Source organism: Schistocerca serialis, chromosome 6 (assembly GCF_023864345.2).
Source record: "Schistocerca serialis cubense isolate TAMUIC-IGC-003099 chromosome 6, iqSchSeri2.2, whole genome shotgun sequence".
Classification (NCBI taxonomy): Eukaryota; Metazoa; Arthropoda; class Insecta; order Orthoptera; family Acrididae; genus Schistocerca; species Schistocerca serialis.
Genome location: NC_064643.1, coordinates 696,420,384 through 696,438,377, shown reverse-complemented (window position 1 = coordinate 696,438,377; position 17,994 = coordinate 696,420,384). Strand labels below are relative to the sequence as shown.

The 17,994-nt window shown below is 44.9% G+C and overlaps 1 protein-coding gene across 4 annotated transcripts in view; it reads left to right on the top strand.

Moving 5' to 3' along the window:
- LOC126484355 (zinc finger protein 532-like) overlaps positions 1–8,187 on the top strand; it is a 76,067-nt gene extending 67,880 nt beyond the window's left edge. For all 4 annotated transcript variants that reach the window (XM_050107820.1, XM_050107822.1, XM_050107823.1 and 1 more), the window contains 2 exons: positions 2,054–2,229; positions 5,133–8,187. In XM_050107820.1, the coding sequence (XP_049963777.1) occupies positions 2,054–2,229; positions 5,133–7,890 (2,934 nt within the window). In that variant the 3' untranslated portion in view covers positions 7,891–8,187. The remainder of the gene's footprint in view (positions 1–2,053; positions 2,230–5,132) is intronic.
- The last annotated feature ends 9,807 nt before the right edge of the window (positions 8,188–17,994 follow it).

The following is a 17,994-nucleotide window of genomic DNA, read 5'->3' as shown; positions in this document are numbered from 1 at the left end:
TGTTTTGCTACTCTGTAAGCTGGTGACCCAATAGTGTTCACAATAGGGTGAAGAGGAAAACCCATTTTGTGCATCTTTGGTGGCCCATAAAACATAGGTGGTCTTAGTGCCTGAGGGTGGAGATTCTTAATAATGGCATCTTCCAGTGATGACTGTTTTAGAAGCTCCAATGTCTTCCTCCTTATTCTTGACGTCATGTCCCGTGACAGTGTCCGGTAGGTATCCTCCTCAAGAATCAACTGAATTTTAGCATCGTATTCAGCTTTATTCAAAATAACATATGCATTGCCCTTGTCAGCTGGTAAAGCCACGATGAGGGAGTCATTGTGGAGTGTGTGTAAGTCACAAAACGTGCCAGATTATTTCAAAATCTAAACTCTGCCATATATCTTGACTAGGGCTGAATGCAACAGACTTCACACACACTGCAATGATACCCTCATGATTCTGTGAGCTGAAAAGCCCTGACAAAGGATGTGGTTCGATTGGTCCAGTCTGGGGTGGTATTGGGTGATGAAGGGGGCTCTCTTGCGTAGCTGCTTGTTGAGGGTGGTGGGAGGACTGAGGGTGTGTTGAGAAATTTTATGGGAGATCACCCTATGAAGATTCCACACACTTATCACGCTCATCCTCATAGTGTGGACATTTATGTCAGGCGCATGTGCTTGATTATCTGTCTTCGTGCCCTGAAATTAGAGGCATCCTACCCAAGATACTTCCCACCCCTTCTGAAGTGATGTTCCATCACCCACTCAACCTCGAAGACATTCTGGTCCATTCCTATGCCACTCCCAATCCCAAGTCCTTGCCACGGGCATTGTATCCATGTGGAAGACTCGGGTGCAAGACCTGCCCAATCTACCCATGCACCACTACGTATTCCAGTCATGTCACATGCATCTCCTACCCCATCAGAGACTGGGCTACTTATGAAAGCAGCCCTGTCATGTACCAGTGCTGCTTCAAACATTGCTGAGCTTTTTATGTTGGTATAACTATCAACCAGCCATCTACCAGGATGGATGGTCATCACCAAACCGTGGCAAAGAGCAAAGTGGACAACCCGTGTCACAATGTGCAGCTGGAAGTAACATACTTGATTTCAATGACTGCTGCACAACCCAAGCTATTTGAATTCTCCCCTCCACCACCAGTTTTTCTGAACTGCGCAGATTGAAGTTATCCTTACAACACATTCTTTGCTCCCAAAATAACCCCAGCCTCAACCTTTGGTAACAAATTGTCCTCACACCCTCCATCCAACTGTTTGCACCCCCTCTGTCCTATCACCTCCTCCTAAATCACGTCCTCTCACCCTCATTTTGCACTACTTTCTGCCTATGCACTCACCAGTCTTTTCCCCTTCTCTGCCCCTCTTCTTTCCTCTCCCCATTAACCTCGTCCCTCCTTCCCTCCCTTACAGCCTCCCCACACTGCACTCTATAGCCTTGTCCTGTTGCCTCTAATAGTCTTTTTCATTGTGCCTGTCTGCAAGTCAGCATATCATCTTTATGGTAAGTAACAGTCTATTCTTTTCATAGAATTGTTGACATTCCAACATGCACTTTTCATTGTTTAACTTCAACATTCAGTTCTCCACAAGCAGTGATTCTCCAGTTAAGTCTGCATAATCTTACTAAAACTGTCTCTTGCTTCTTTATGAAGCTTAAAAGGTTTCCCCCATACAAGTGGGATTTTATTTATTTCATAACATTTTAGATTTCTGACCAGAATTTAGAGATAAAATAATCAGGTGCTTTGGCAAAGACAAAGAATATGCCAACAGGATAATTCTTCTTCATTAGCTCTGTCAATATTTAATCTGTGAGATCTTGTATGGCTTGCCCTTTGGAGGGTACCTTACAAGTCCCAAAATGAAAGGTAGTTGACAAGCTTAAGTTCATAGTTGACTCTGAATGGCTTTCGTAGACACAAATCTTTAATGACACACCACAAAGGTATCTTTTGTTCTCTCTGTATAAGAATTTTATTCGCTTTCAGGAAAGAAACTGAAATCCTTCAACGTTTTTATGAATTGTTTAATTTGTTTCAGGTAAGTGAGAGCCCACATCAGGAAGATAATCACTCAGATATAAATGGTAATTCTAGTGGGATACATTGGGATGACCAGATTCTAAATGCTGCTTTGCCACCTTACAAACCAGTTCTACAAGATGATGAGCCTTTTAAGCCTCAGAATTTCTATACCTGTCCAATTTGTCATGACAGGTAAGTTACTTTTACCTGTATTCATTTATAGTTTTTATAATGTGTACCATGTGTTTTAAGGTATAAAGCTTTATTTTAATATATTATTGTGACACCATTTAGAACATTTTCATTGGTAAATGAAGATTTCCACAGGGTGAACCACAACACCACTGACAAAATGCTTGATTTTGTCTAGGGATATTTCTTACAAGGGAACCTCCCCATCGCACCCCCCTCAGATTTAGTTATAAGTTGGCACAGTGGATAGGCCTTGAAAAACTGAACACAGATCAACTGAGAAAACAGGAAGAAGTTGTGTGGAACTGTGAAAAAATAAGCAAAATCTACAAACTGAGTAGTTCATGGGAAGATAAGCAACATCAAGGACACTGGGAACGCAGGAGCGCCGTGGTCTCGTGGTAACATGAGCAGCTGCAGAATCCAAGGTCCTTGGTCAAATCTTCCATCGAGTGTAAAGTTTAATTTTTTATTTTCAGTTTATGTGACAAACTCTTATGTTTTCATCACTTTTTTGGGAGTGATTATCACATCCACAAGAAAACCTAAATCGGGCAAGGTAGAAGAATCTTTTTACCCATTCGCCAAGTGTACAAGTTAGGTGGGTCGACAACATATTCCTGTCATGTGACGCACATGCCGTTACCAGTGTCGTATAGAATATATCAGATGTGTTTTCCTGTGGAGGAATCGGTTGACCTATGACCTTGCGATCAAATGTTTTCGGTTCCCATTGGAGAGGCACGTCCTTTCGTCTACTAATCACACGGTTTTGCGATGCGGTCGCAAAACACAGACACTAAACTTATTACAGTGAACAGAGACGTCAATGAACGAATGGACAGATAATAACTATGCAAAAATAAAGAAAGTAAAATTTTCACTATAGGGAAGACTTGAACCAAGGACCTCTCGTTCTGCAGCTGCACATGCTACCACGGGTACACGGCGCTCCTGTTGTGTAGTTGTCCATGATGTTGCATATGTCATCCATGGACTACTCAGTTTGTACATTTTGCTTATTTTTTCACAGTTCCACACAACTTCTTCCTGTTTTCTCAATTGATCTGTGTTCAGTTTATCAAGGCCTATCCACTGTGCCAACTTATAACTAAATCTGAGGGGGGTGCGATGGGGAGGTTCCCTTGTTAGGACTTTAGTATAAGGGAGCCATTGTCTCCCATGGCATATTACAGAGTAATTGCATTTTGTTTAATTTCTTACCTCCATTTACCTTTGAAGTTGTATTGGACTGAAAATACCTACACAATGGCATATATGTCAATGGTGTGTGCAGTGTCTTGTTTGGAAATAGACTGGTTCCATTCATTCATGGTACTTGTTGTTGACAATAATATGGCCCACTTCACTCTTGGCCCCCAATCTCGCACTTGGTACTACATGTTTCTGTTGGGGCTTTGTTGTTCTGGTAGTGATATTTGTATGTTAACAGTGATAAACTGCAGTATGGATAGATTTACTCATGAAGAGTTCAATATGGATAGCTTTACTCGTGACGAGTTGGCCAATATGCACCTCGTGTATGGGTTCACTGAATTCAGAGGAAGAGCTGCACAGTTCCACTATGTTGAACTGTTCCCACAGTGATGAAACCACATCACATTACTTTTGCCACTGTCTGTCATTAAACCTATCCATATGCAACTAATAGCTTCAGAAAAACAAACCTGAGACAGACACAAACAGTACAGAGTGCAATCGTGAGGGCATTGCTGTTGTCAGCAGCAAGTATCGTGAGTGAATGGAACAAGTTTCTTTCCAAACAAGACACACAGTACATATTTTCTACATTTGCAGATAATTTCACTGCCATACAGATAGAAGGAAAAATAATTGCCAACAAGAAATTCAACATAATGTAGTTACTGTGTAATGAGCCACCAGAGACCACAGGTTCCTTGCACCAAAATACTCAGAAAGTGTCCCTGAACCACCTCCAAAACTTTGGTGGTGGAGTTCAGGTTCATTCTTTATAAGGTAATGTGATGGATGTATGTGGGGTTAGATACACTGAGCATGAAATAGCAACCTTAAAGGTCAAGTATTTTTAGCAAATTCTCAAACCATCTCAGCTGGTTTGTTTATGTAGGATGCTCATGTGACCAAATCAGACCAAAGGGGCTGTCAAGCTCTATCGCCATGAGCAGTGTAGCGTGCCCTCACTCCATGAGGCACTGCAGAGAGGTCTAGAATTTAATCCAAGACACCAGTGCAAAGTCTGCTGATCAGGAATTGTACACCACCACCTCACCTACTCATGCTATTCAAATATTAAAGGTGAAAATGTCTTCCACCACTTTGAAGTTCAGAGCCACCCCACAACCATGTGTTAATGACCTCAGGTACAGGAGCAGGTACAGAATGAACGAGTAGCTTTTTCTATTGTCCATTTTACCTGTGTACGTGTTTGAGTTACTGATAACTTAATACTACACTGTAAGCTATGGGTAGAATACAAAAAGTAAAGGTCAACCACTCGCAGTGTAGTTAAGGCTTGGTGGTTGACAGGCATATAAGCAAGATTGCTATTGGTGCTGAGCTTCTGGAAAATCGAAACACACACACACACACACACACACACACACACACACACACACACACACACACACACACACACACACACAGAGAGAGAGAGAGAGAGAGAGAGAGAGAGAGAGAGAGAGAGAGAGAGAGAGAGGGGGGGGGGGGGTACTGCATTTGTGAAACCATCTCATTCCTTATCATAGTCAGAGATTGCAATTATGATTTATCCATAGAACATGGAAGTAACTACACTATACCATACACTGTCCTCTGAAGAACAGCTTACAGTGAGAAATACAAACCTGTAATTAGCTGCCAATTGAATGTTGTGTAAGCTACAGCCTGATTTTTCTTTCTAGGTATCTGCTGCAATCCAGCTTGGATTTCCACATGAAGAGGCGAAGCTTGCAAATAAAATATCATTGTCAAAACTGCAATCGTTTTATCACTGATTACAATAGATGCAGCTTTCTGAACCACCTACAACAACACTCAGACTCTGGAGGATATCTGACTGACACACTCCATGTCACAGTGACGCCTCTTGCTGAAGACCAGCTTAGGACAGACCAACAGACATTCGAAAACAAAGATTATACCCAAAACATTTTTGTGAAACCCTCATCTACTGCAACAGTTGGACTCAACAAAAATGGTGCTCCATCTGAGATAACTACAAATGCAGCAGTTGCAGTGCATACAGAGGAACAGGCTCAGCAAAGAACAGCTGTAGAAGATGCCCTTTACACAACTGCTATGAGTAATATTAAAGTCTCCAAAAACCTAACAATGCCAGAGGTGTGCAAGGAATGTGGCATGAAACTTCTTATTGACTTAAGGAATCACTTACTGAGGCCAAGCTGTTATGTTGACCCTGGGTTAGAATGTCAGCAATGCAAATTAATTTTACCATCAATATGTAGTCTTCGTGCTCATAAGAGGTATCATCAAAAATTGAGACCCCACACATGCCCTGAGTGTGGACGTATCTTCTCTCTTTGGGCATCATTCCTGGTTCACCTCAATTATTCATGTTTTCATTTGTCTCGGTGTATTCGATTCAGATGCCCAAAATGTGCAACACTTTTTTATTCTGTTGAATTGCTTGAAATGCACTACTTTTCTGATCACATCAAGACAGTGTTTAAATGTGACTTGTGCCCCATAGCATGCTTTGATACTATTTCTGTTGATCAACACAAGGCAATTGCCCATGTGAAAAAGGATGTAAAGACTCTCCAATTTCAGCAGTGCCAGATATGCCCAGATCGCCTCACCCCAAAAGAACAAATTGCTGGTCATGTTTTGGAACATACCCGCAGTAAAAAGTGCCTGGCGTTTGGGTTTGAGTGTACTGGATGCAAAAACTTCTTCCAGCAGAAGGCTGTATTTGGAGCACACCAGTGCAGTGGATCACCAGCGTGTGCAGATCGTGCTCAGGGGACTAACTCACAAGGAGACAGTATGATAGCATCTGACTGTAGTACTGACAATGCATGCAGAGATGGGGGTAAAAATACCTCTGTTAGCAGTACCACTGATAATATGAACAGCAGTGATAATTCTGTTAGCACCAACAACCTAGAGACATCTGTTGATAATATTGATGATAATAACTGGAATAATACTACTTCTACAAGCAGCCAAAGGTCTGATATCCCAAAGTGTCTTCCAATAAAAATTTTAACCCGGAGCTTCCCGGTGAAGAAGCTGTCGTCTCCAAAAACTATACAACCGAAACCGGTTTCACAGGCTGAAAAACCACCTATTAGACAGTACGGCAACAACAGGCTCAGCAATGTAACTGTGAAGACAAATGGAAACAGATTTATTCCAACAAAACACATTACACTTACGCAGGATTTAAAAAAGAATACTCTAATAGCAAATATTTTGCCTGCACAAGCAACTGTGAGAAGCACAGATGGAGGTGTATTAAAAGTCCGTAGAGTTATTCGTAATTGTAGTTCATGCAAAAGAGAAATTGTGTTCCATTCTCCTTCATTGGAACAATACTCCATGCTTCCTTCCAAATGTTACAACTGCTTAAAAAAACACAATGCTCTCTCAGGTTCAGGAAGTATTTTTACTTCAGGAACTAAAACAATTGTGCACCTGCAGAAGGCAAATAGCCCTAATAAAACTTTAGCTGTTGTTTCTGCTCCAAAACTGATGGCAACTCCGGTTTCAAGTACAGTTACAGCCACACATCCCACAACAGTGATACCTACTACCAGGCAATTGAAACCTCTTGGCAGCATAGTGACAGAAAAATTGGAAGAAACTAAAGAAAGTGCTCGTTTTGCATTTAATGGCCCTCATAGTAGTACTGATTCCAAAGCTCCTCCTGGGCAGTTCAAGTGCCACATTTGCAAAAAGCTAATTAATATACAGTCCAGTGATATTCAGGATCATTTTAGCAAAGAGCACAAAAACATAGAGATCCATAAACTTACTCCACTTCTGAAAAAAATTAATATTGAACATTCACAGAAAGGGAAAGAGTTAGGTACTATCATCAAAATGGAACCAGAAGACAGTGAAAGTCTTGAGCCTCCACTAAACACTTCCTCTGGAGAAAAATCTGAAACTCCTGAACCACCTAAAAAGAAAAAGAAGTCAAAATTAGGATCCAAAGACAAACCACCTGCACCTGTTACACCCTTCAGTTCAGGAAAGCTTATATTCCCAGTTGTAAAAAAAGAAGACAATAAGTATGAATGTTTCAAATGTCAGTTTACCCACATTGATAAAGGTGAATTTGAATCGCACATTGTCCTTCATAAGACAGATTCTAGTTCTTTCCAATGCATGGAATGTGGAATGTGTTTTATTGTCCAACCATCATTTGAGAAGCACCTTTTAGTCTGCCATGGCATAAGAGATGTTGAAAAATATGTAACTGAAAATCTTAATTGTAAACAAGATAGTTATGACCCTTACAATGGATTCTCCCCAGTGACTGTATCATCAGATGACGAAGCTGATGAAAACAAATGTAGTGTGTGCCATGATAGTTTTGAAACATCGGAAGAATTAGATAAGCATTTCCGTGTGCATGGGATGGCATTTCTTCTCAAGAAACAACGAGAACTTAGACAAATAATAACAGCATAATGTGTGGACATCCATTGTTTGTGTAAAAGTTTTTCTCACATTTCATAGCAATGTATGTCATTAATAAATGTTATTTCAATGTGTGCTATTAGCTAATATGTCTAAAAGCAAAGTTTTATAACATGTTACTCAGATTCATCAAATGACTGTTAATTTCTTCGCTATGTGAAGTTCTGTCTTAAAATGATGTAAAAATCTTATGCTCCCATGGGGTAGGTTGCAATTTTATTTGCTTTATCTTATGTGACATGTAGAATAGTGCAATTCAATCACTGCAGTATAAAAGTATGTGTCAAATGTTTGTTCCTTTTATAGCTGTCATATCCCTTCTTTTCTTTTAATTTCACTTTAAAATAAGTTTTCTGTAACTGTAGTAAACTCATTGCTGGACAACTATTATTTTTGTATAAAACTTTCATCATTTGTTACACTAGAGATTTTATGTCTGAACAATGTTCAAAAGAATTTAATGTTTTATATAGTAGATATATATATACATCACCCATACCAGATTATCTATTAAATTTTACAAGCTTGTATTAATTTCTCGTTAGTGTTTCAAGCACCTACATCATTACAAGGCAATATGAGCTTTTAGTAGACAAATAATAAGGTAAATCAGTCGCCAAGCAGCAGACTTCATGGAATACAGTTTAACTGGGCATAATTTGCTTTCCTCTGACCTGGAAAGCTCATTCAGTAAGGGAAATGAGAATATAGGAAAACAAGAGATGGTAAGGGAATGGGAAGAAGGCTAGTGGATATTTAGTGATGGGAGATTGTGGAAATTAAAAATATATTGGAGAAACAGCTCCTCGCTGTAGGGCTCAGAAGAGCTGGTGCAAGGATAGGACTTCAGCCTATGTTGTCCACAGGGGAATGCTCCAAGGACGTGCATGATTGCTTGCAAGCATGGGCAGCTTGGGGATTGGGCTTGATGGGCAACAGAATATTATGTTAACAGAATCTTGTGTCAGTTCTTGGTAAAACAACATTATAATAAATGAAAATGCTTTTGTTCTACAATATTACTTTTATTTTGTAAAATAAAAGTAATATTGTAGAACAAAAGCAAACTGTTGCTTTTCATTTATTAACAGAATATTATTTTGGATGAAGAGGATAGGGAATGGTAGCCCTCATCTCAGGCCAAGATGAGAGATAGGCACTTTTTTATGTAAGCTGGATTTTAGAATTTGCCCACACAGCCATCTTACTGTTGATTTTGTATGCTTTAGATTCCAACATTTCTAAATTATGCAGTATCAAAATGGACTTTCAGGAATCAAGGTACATACAGTTATGGTAAATTTAAAGGTACAAATTTTCACTTACAATGTTTGAAACTGGATAAGATGAAGAATATTATATAGAACAAATTAAATTGTCTGTCTTAACAGTGCACTATAAACTGATAAATTCTCTTTTATATTGCATATGTTCTTTCTATTGACACAGAGACATTAAACATAGGGTATAAGCCTACCTTAAATTACAGGAACAAATGTTTTGGTACTTTGTTGCAAATGTTGAAGACAGTGCACAAGTTCTATAGTTCTGTTTCTGTGACATGTTTAAATAGTTTATGTACAGCTATATTGTTAGAAGTTGATGAGGTTTGGAACTGGAAACTATTGGACAAGTTCTCTAAGGTTAATTTCAATCAATTTATGCTCCCTATATTCCTGACACACTGAGGGGAAAAAAAGGCTTGGATCTTGTTCCTTGCCACGGACAACCAGGAATGTGACACCAAGGTTGACCCTATTTAGGTGTTTCTTGTAACTGCAATGATTGATCTTCAATCTTGCAGTATCTGTTGTGAAACTTCTTGAGGCTTTCATCTTATGAAACCTGGCATTACTTGAATTATTGGACAAATTAATGCTTATTGGCTGCCTTTGTTAATAAATGTTCTTAATCATTTGTCTTGCCAGTTCCTTGACAACTCCTTTCTGAATGTGTAAATTATTTCTGTTTCTGGAATTTTCTCATACTAAAAGATTCCCCTTTGCAGATGCTTCCATAGCAGGAGCATCTACATTTTCATTTTCATGGATTCTAGAATGCCGTTTTTGTCCAAGCCATTATAATTTTTTTATGTTTCCTCTTCATCTGGAATATGATATCAACTTTTTGTTAGCTATTATATTTGTAAAATGGTTGTGAGGTTTCTAATGCTATCAGATATTAGTGACTGTTGTTCCTTCAGTGGTTGTCTGCACAAATAGTTAGGATCCCAGTACGATAATCAACACAGCTATTGTTGTGGTAGAGTCTGGGAGTGGCTTGTATAACCCTCGTCATTCATTTTTTAGGGCCCACCACTTGAATCCATCTCTGTATATTATGCACACTGCTATGTGCTGGCGGAGGAATTCCATTGCATTTGTTTTGCTAAGATCACAGTTTTCATCTACATCTACATGGGTACTCTGCAAATCACATGCAAATGCTGGGCAGAGGGTTCATCGAACCACCTTCACAATTCTCTATTACTCCAATCTCGTACTCCCCCCGCAGGTTCGGGGGTAAGAATAGGCCCGCTATATTCCTGCCTGTCGTAAGAGGCAACTAAAAGGAGTCTCAAACGTTTCGGCCTATATGTGATGGTCCCCTGTCGGATTTGACCTCCATATTTCCAAATTCTTCCGAAGAGCGAGCCAATTGAGGAAGGGTGCATTACATGGTGCATTGTGGTGTCTATCGTGCATTGAGACCTTTAGCCAGATTTCTCGTCGTCGCATTGCTGTCCCGCTCATTCTCCATCTCTTGGGCGGGGATACCTTCCTGGGTGCGATTTCCACAATGCACTGTGCAGTGTTAGTTTTTGTGGAGACGGCAACCATGGACTTCCTTGCACCTAATATCCAGCACGGGAGCCAGCCCGTTGTGGTGGGGCTGCCATGTACCCTGTTGGTTGTAACCCCCTGACAACACAGGGACCGCTCTGCTGATGCCTGTGCCGTTAACTCCCCACGGCATCAAGGAGTAGATGCCTATCTCCCTGAGGCATCGGGACTCCCAGCAATGGCCATCCTGCCAGGTGGCCCTTGCTGAGGCTGGGTGGTGCCCGTGGGGAGGCCCCTTGGTCGGAGTGGGTGGCTTCAGGGCAGATGACCCGCAATGAAGTATGGTACATCATCTCTCACAGGTGGCCAGCCGCCAACAGTCTCTAAGCACTCTTGGGCTCAATTTAACACTCAGAAATATGATCCCAAAACGTTCCCCTGCCTGGCCACACCGGGAAAGGAACGTAAGTCTCAGGATGGCAGTGACAGTTATTCGCCCCGGTTCCTAGTTTGTACGAGAGCTGATTGGGAGCCTTTCATGTCAACAAAGCCTCATTTCTTTGTAGAGCATTTAGAGGACAAGTTTGGGGAGGTGGAGGGCTTGTGCAAACTGCGCTCTGGGTCAGTATTGATAAAAATGGCATCCTCTGCCCAGTCACGAAGGTTACTTGCTTGTGAGAAGTTGGGGGATGTTTCCGTTACCATCACACCCCATAATAGTTTAAATATGGTCCAGGGTATTATTTTCCATAGGCACCTTCTTTTGCAGTCTGATGACGAGCTGCGCACCAATTTAGAGCATCGAGTTGTTCATTTCATTCGGCGCGTTCATCCGGGTCCGAAGGATAATCAGATTGCTGCTGGTGCCTTCATCTTGGCCTTCGAGGGTGATACATTACTGAAGGAGGTCAAGGTGATGGTCTACCGCTGTGATGTCAAGCCCTATATCCCTCTCCCGATGCGGTGCTTTAAGTGCTGGAAGTTCGGCCATATGTCTTCCCTCTGTACTTCCAGCCTCACATGTCGAGATTGCGGACATCCATCACATCCCAATACTCCATGTGCCCCGCCTCCCATCTGTGTCAACTGCGGAGAGCATCATTCACCTTGCTCGCCAGACTGCAGGATCTTACAGAAAGAGCAAAAAATCATGGAATATAAGACCGTGGACCGAATGACCTATACTGAGGCTAAGAGGAAATATGACCGACTACATCCTGTGTGAATGACTTCTTCATATGCCGCCGCTACAACAATCGTGCTAGCCCCATCAGTTCAGCGAATTCCAGCCGGATTGCCAAGCCATACAACTCCACATGCCCCCTTGCCAATGGGGGGCCACTACCCACCCTGTTGTTCCTGCACCACCTACCTCGGGAGCAGCAAGCCCCCACCCATCGGGGACGTCTGTCCCCGTTTCCAACTTCTTCGGCGCCCCTCGCTCGCAAGGGGTCCCTTGGGTCCCTCCCTTCTCAGGTTTCCAGAAGCAGGAAGGATGACGCCTGACAGTGGCATAAGTGCCCACAAGCAGCTGGTCATAGGGCTTCGCGATCCTCCTCCGTCCCAGAGACTGAATCGGTGAAGCCCTCCCAGCCAGTGAAACCCAAGGAGCAGTGAGAGAGGTCCAAGAGGAAGACCTCTAAGGCCATGGAACTTGCAGTGGCACCCACCCCACCACAACCTTCAAGCTCTGCATCTGAAGATGAGGTGGAGATTCTGGTGTCTGCTGACGACCTAGATCTCGCCGGTCCCTCAGACACAATGGATAGCACTTGCACGGGTACTCAATCGGTGGCAGCAGGTGACCCAGTGGCCTAATCTGCCTCCCCAGTCTCTTCATGCCTTTCTCGGCCATGGACAATGTCATCCTCCAGTGGAACTGCAGCGGTTTTTTCCACCATCTTGCTGAGCTCCGACAACTTCTCAGCCTTCACCCTCTCCTCTGCATTGCTCTTCAAGAAACTTGGTTTCCAGCAATGTGAATCCCCGCCCTTCGTTGCTATCGGGGTTATTATATGAACCAGGCAGCTTAACGAAAGAGTATCTGGTGGCGTCTGCATCTATGTCCTTCACAGCGAGTCTGTCCCTTTACAAACGCCTTTAGAGGCTGTCGCTGTTTGGGTGTGGACACCTTAGGCTGTTACTGTCTGCAGCCTGTATCTTTCACCGGATGGTGATGTCCCGCGGCATGTCCTGGCTGCACTGATAGCCCAATTGCCGCCACCTCTTCTGTTACTGGGCGACTTCAGTGTCCATAACCCTCTGTGGGGTGAATCAGTGGCAACAGGCCGAGGCAGCACTATTGAGCACGTATTGGCACAGCTCAACCTTTCCCTTTTAAATGATGGTGCCTTCACACGTTTCAGTGTGGTGCATGGCACGTACTCAGCCATCGACCTTTCGATCTGCAGCCCTAGCCTCTTACCGTCTGTCCAATGGAGTGTGCATAACGACTTGTGCGGTAGTGACCACTTTCCGATCTTCCTGTCACTGCCACAGCATCACTCTTCTGGGCGCCACTGCAGATAGGCTATGAATAAGGCTGACTGGGACTTGTTCTCCTCCATTGCCACTATTGAGCCTCTTTCCAATGATGCCATTGATGCGGTGGTTCACTCGATCACCACCAGCATCGTTACTGCCGCAGACTCTGCTATTTCCTGTTCTTCTGGGTCCCCTTGGCGGAGGACTGTGCCTTGGTGGTCGCCCGAGATCGCTGAGGGGATTAAAGATTTCAGGCGGGCACTCCAGCGTCAGAAGCGGCATCCCTCATTAGAACACCTCATTACCTTTCAACGGCTCCATGTGCGAGCCCACCGCCTTATTCGCCATCGCAAGCAGGAGTGCTGGGGAAGATATTTCTCCACCATTGGCCTCCATACCTCTCCATCACAAGTTTGGGCCAAGATCAGGCACCTCTATGGCTCTCGGACCCCCATCAGCGTCCCTGCGCTTTCACTGAATGTTGCGGTCTGTACTGACTCCGACACAATTGCAAACCACTTAGCAGAGCAATTTGCTCAGAGTTTTGCTTCTGTGAATTACCCACTGGCCTTCCGCTCCCTGAAAGAGTGGTTGGAGCCTTTCATTTCACACACGCCATCCTGAATTGTACAATGTTCCATTCAGTGAGTGGGAATTCCACAGTGCCCTAGCCGCTTGCCCTGATACAGCTCCCAGGCCCGATCGCATCCACTGTCAGATGCTCAAACACCTCTCAGTGGACTGCCAGTGACGCCTCCTCTACCTTTACAACCGTATCTGGGTTGCGGGTGAGTTCCCGTCGCAATGGCGGGAAAGCATCATAATCCCCGTTATGAAACCTGGCAAAAACCCACTGGAGGTAGACAGCTACCACCCTAGCTCCCCCCCCCCCCCCCCCCCCCCCAAACTCCCCGTGGGGCCCACAACTCTTTTGTGGATACGTACATAGTGAGCACAGGACCCCGAGCTAGTGTGGCCCTCCTTCCTTTCCGGGCTGCATACCTTCCTTTTCCGCATCCTTCCCCATCCCCCATCTTGCCCCTCCGCCTCACCTCCGCCTCCTCCCTCCCCTTTCTCCCCCTCTGGGGGTACGTTTAGTGCCTACGTCCGTAGACGGATGCTTGAAACTGTAAATCGGTCTCTCTCCAATGCTTTCTCTGTTGGCAGTTATAGTCCTTCCTTTGCCCTTCTTTTTTCCTTACGTCTACTCTTTACCCTTTTCTCCACTGCGGCGTTTGAGACCTCTCTTCTTTCCTTTCCTTTTCCTTGTTCCTCCCTTTCTCTTTCTTCCTCCCTGTGCATGTCTGAAGGCTGACCCTCGCATTCCCATGCGTAGCTGGTGACGGGGTAACCCGTAATTCCCCGCCTCGGGTAGACAGGTAGGACACATACGTACCCCCTGGTATCGGCCAGGCCCAGGGAGGAGTGATTACCCAAGCTGATACCTTCCGAAAGTGCCGATTGGACCCTCCGTCCATTTCTCGGGAGGTGTGAACAATCACCTAAGGCGGGAGTGCCCTCAGAGAGGGTCCCCACAAGGAAGGAGCACACCATCGGAGACGCCGGTAATCGTGGGGGTACTTCCGCAATGGTTTCCTCATCATCTACTGTGTCTGCTCACAAGCGTAAGTTCAATGAGTCTCAGCCACGGACAGTTCTTCCATCGTTGCCACAGTTTCATCCGGGAGTCTGCTTCCGTCAGCTGCTCCATTCTCTTTCCTTCTACTTTCCTAAAACTTTCTTGGAAACTTGGGGTACAGCACCGCCTTGGCTCCGGCCGCAGACCTGCCTACTCCGTGACCTTTGTCAGTTTCCCAAGGATGGTACCTCTTCTCTTGTTTATCGTCGGGCATTTGCTGCTCTCTGCCCACAAATGAAGGATGCCACATTTATTTACACTGATGGCTCAAAAACATCGCTTGGTGTTGGGAGTGCCTATATTGTTGGCGACACCCCAAATCGATTTCGGCTTCCTGACCAGTGTTCGGTTTATACTGTGGAGCTTTACGCTGTTCTCCAGGCTGTCCAATACATCTGTCGCCATCAGCGGATACAGTATGTTATCTGCTCAGACACTATCAGCTCTCTCCTCTGTCTCCAAGCTCTCTACCCTGTCCACCCTCTGGTCCACCGGATTCAGGGCTGCCTCCACTTGCTCCACTTGGTGGGCGTCTCTGTGGCGTTCCTCTAGATCCCAGGACATGGTGGTATCTGTGGAAATGTGGTGGCCGATATAGCGGCCAAGCCTGCAGTCTCTCTTCTTCGGCCAGCTATTCGCATGATTTCCTTCGACGATCTACGGAGTGTTTTATGTCGTCATGTTGCTCTTTTATGGCACGCAAATTGGTCGACACTTCCCAATAATAAATTGCGGGACATGAAAGCTCTTCCCTGTGCTTGGACCTCTTCCTCCCGACCTTGTCGTCGGGAGGAGGTAATTTTAACTAGACTCCGGATAGGGCACTGTCTTTTTAGCCATCGACATCTTTTAAGCGGCGATCCTCCCCCACACTGTCCCCACTGCTCTCAACTGTGGACAGTGAGACACCTTTTACTTGAGTGCCCCTATTTTACTCCATTACGCGCCCATCTACAGCTGTCGCCTGATATATCTTCTGTTTTAGCAGATGACACGCGATCAGCCGATCGCGTTCTCGAGTTCATTAGTGCCAGTGAGATGAGTAATTTGAAGCTCTTTTTGGGGACAAACATCCCCCCCTCTCCAAAGGTGTGTTTTTTAGGCTTTCCTTCTGTTTTTGATTTCCCCACTTTCTTGAGTTTTGCTCCCATTGCTGCTGGTTTCCAGTTTCGTTTTTTTTAGCTTTTCCTAAGTCACAGACTGGGCGCTAATGACCATAGCAGTTTTGCACCCTAAAACCATAAAAAAAAACGTTAGCCTCATCAACGTTCTTTGCAAGTTACTTGAATGCATGGTGAGCTGGCAGTTGAGTTGGCTCCTTGAGTCTCAGGACCTTCTGGCTCTGTCCCAGAGTGGTTTTCGCCAAGGACGCTTCACCATCGACAACTTGGTGTACCTGGAGTCTGCCATTCGGTCAGCCTTTTTCCGGCAACACCACCTCATCGCCGTCTTTTTCAATCTCATGAAGGCCTACAATACGACTTGGTGACACCACATCCCCGTTACTCTGCGTGAGTGGGGTCTTCGTGGCCCATTCCCGGTTTTAGACAGAACTTTTTATCCTACCGCACTTTCAGAGTTCGCGTTGGTGCTTCCCATAGTGCACCCCATACACAGGAGAATCGGGTCCCCCAAGGCTCTGTCCTGAGCATCCCCCTCTTTCTAATAGCCGTCAATGATCTTGCACTAGCAGTAGGACCGTCAGTCTCTCCCCTCATCTATGCTGATGATTTTTGTATTTCTTTCTGCTCCTCTTCTACTGCTGTAGCTGAACGCCATCTGCAGGGAGCTATACGGAAGGTGCAGTCACGGGCCCTCAATCACGGCTTCCAGTTTTTGGCCACCAAAACTTGTGTGATGCACTTCTGTTGCCTTCATACCGTCCATCCACATCCCGCACTTTACCCCGATGACCAACTACTAGACATAGTGGAGACTTACCGCTTCCTGGAACTGGTCTTCGATGCCCACTTAAGTTGGCTTCCCCATATTCGTCAGCTTAAGGACAAGTGCTGGCGACATCTCAATCTACTTCAATGCCTGAGCCACACCAACTGGGGTGCTGATCGTCGTACTCTACTGCAGCTGTACCACGCCATTGTACAGTCCCGTGTTGATTACAGAAGCGTGGTGTATGGTTCAGCCGCCCCTTCTGTACTACATCTACTAGACCCTGTCCACCACTGTGGAGTTCGCCTCACTACGGAAGCCTTTCGATCTAGCCCTGTGAACAGTCTCCTTGTAGAAGTGGGCGTTTATCCATTGTGGCTCCGGCAGCAACTATTGTTCACAAACTATACTGCACACATCCATAGTTCACCTCGTCACCTAAATTACCGTCTTCTTTTCCCCAACACGGTGGTCCATCTCCCGCAACGGCGGCCCAGAATTGGGAATCCCTTCGCTGTCCGTGTCCGGTCACTTCTTCATGACCTTGATGCTTCCCCCCTACCACCTTTCCTGCAGACTCGTTTCTGTACCCCTCCATAGTCAATACCTCAGCCGCAGCTTCGGCTGACCTATTTCTTGGCCCCGAAGGCTCAGTCCCACCTGAGTTCCTCCGCCGGAATTTTCTCTCTGTTCTTGGCGAGTTTGGGGGCTCAGACATCATCTACACTGATGGCTCACTGGTCGACGGTCTTGTTGGCTTTGCTTACGCTCACTTTGACCATACAGAACAATGCTCCTTGCTAGCTGGCTGCAATGTATTCACTGCCGAGCTTGTTGCCATCTATCGCGCTCTCGAACATATCCGCTCCTGCTCTGGTGAGTCCTACGTCATTTGTAGTGACTCCTTCAGCAGCCTACAAGTCCTCGATCAGTGCTTCCCTAGGCATCCTTTGTTATGGCTAATCCAGGAGTCTCTTTATGCCCTCTACCGGAGTGGACGCTCAATGACCTTCATTTGGACCCCAGGCCATGTTGGGATACCAGACAATGAACATGTTGACCGCCTGGCCAAACAGGCCACCAGTAAACCATCTCTCCTCTTTGGCCTCCTGGAGACCGATTTGCAAGCAGTCTTCCGCCGCAAAGTTTTTGCGATTTGGGACACTGAATGGCACAACCTGACCACACCAAATAAACTCCGTGCTATCCAGGAGACGACAAATGTGTTGCGGTGATCCATGTGAGCCACTCGCAGGGAATCAGTTGTCCTTTGTTGGCTCCGCATTGGCCAGATCCAGA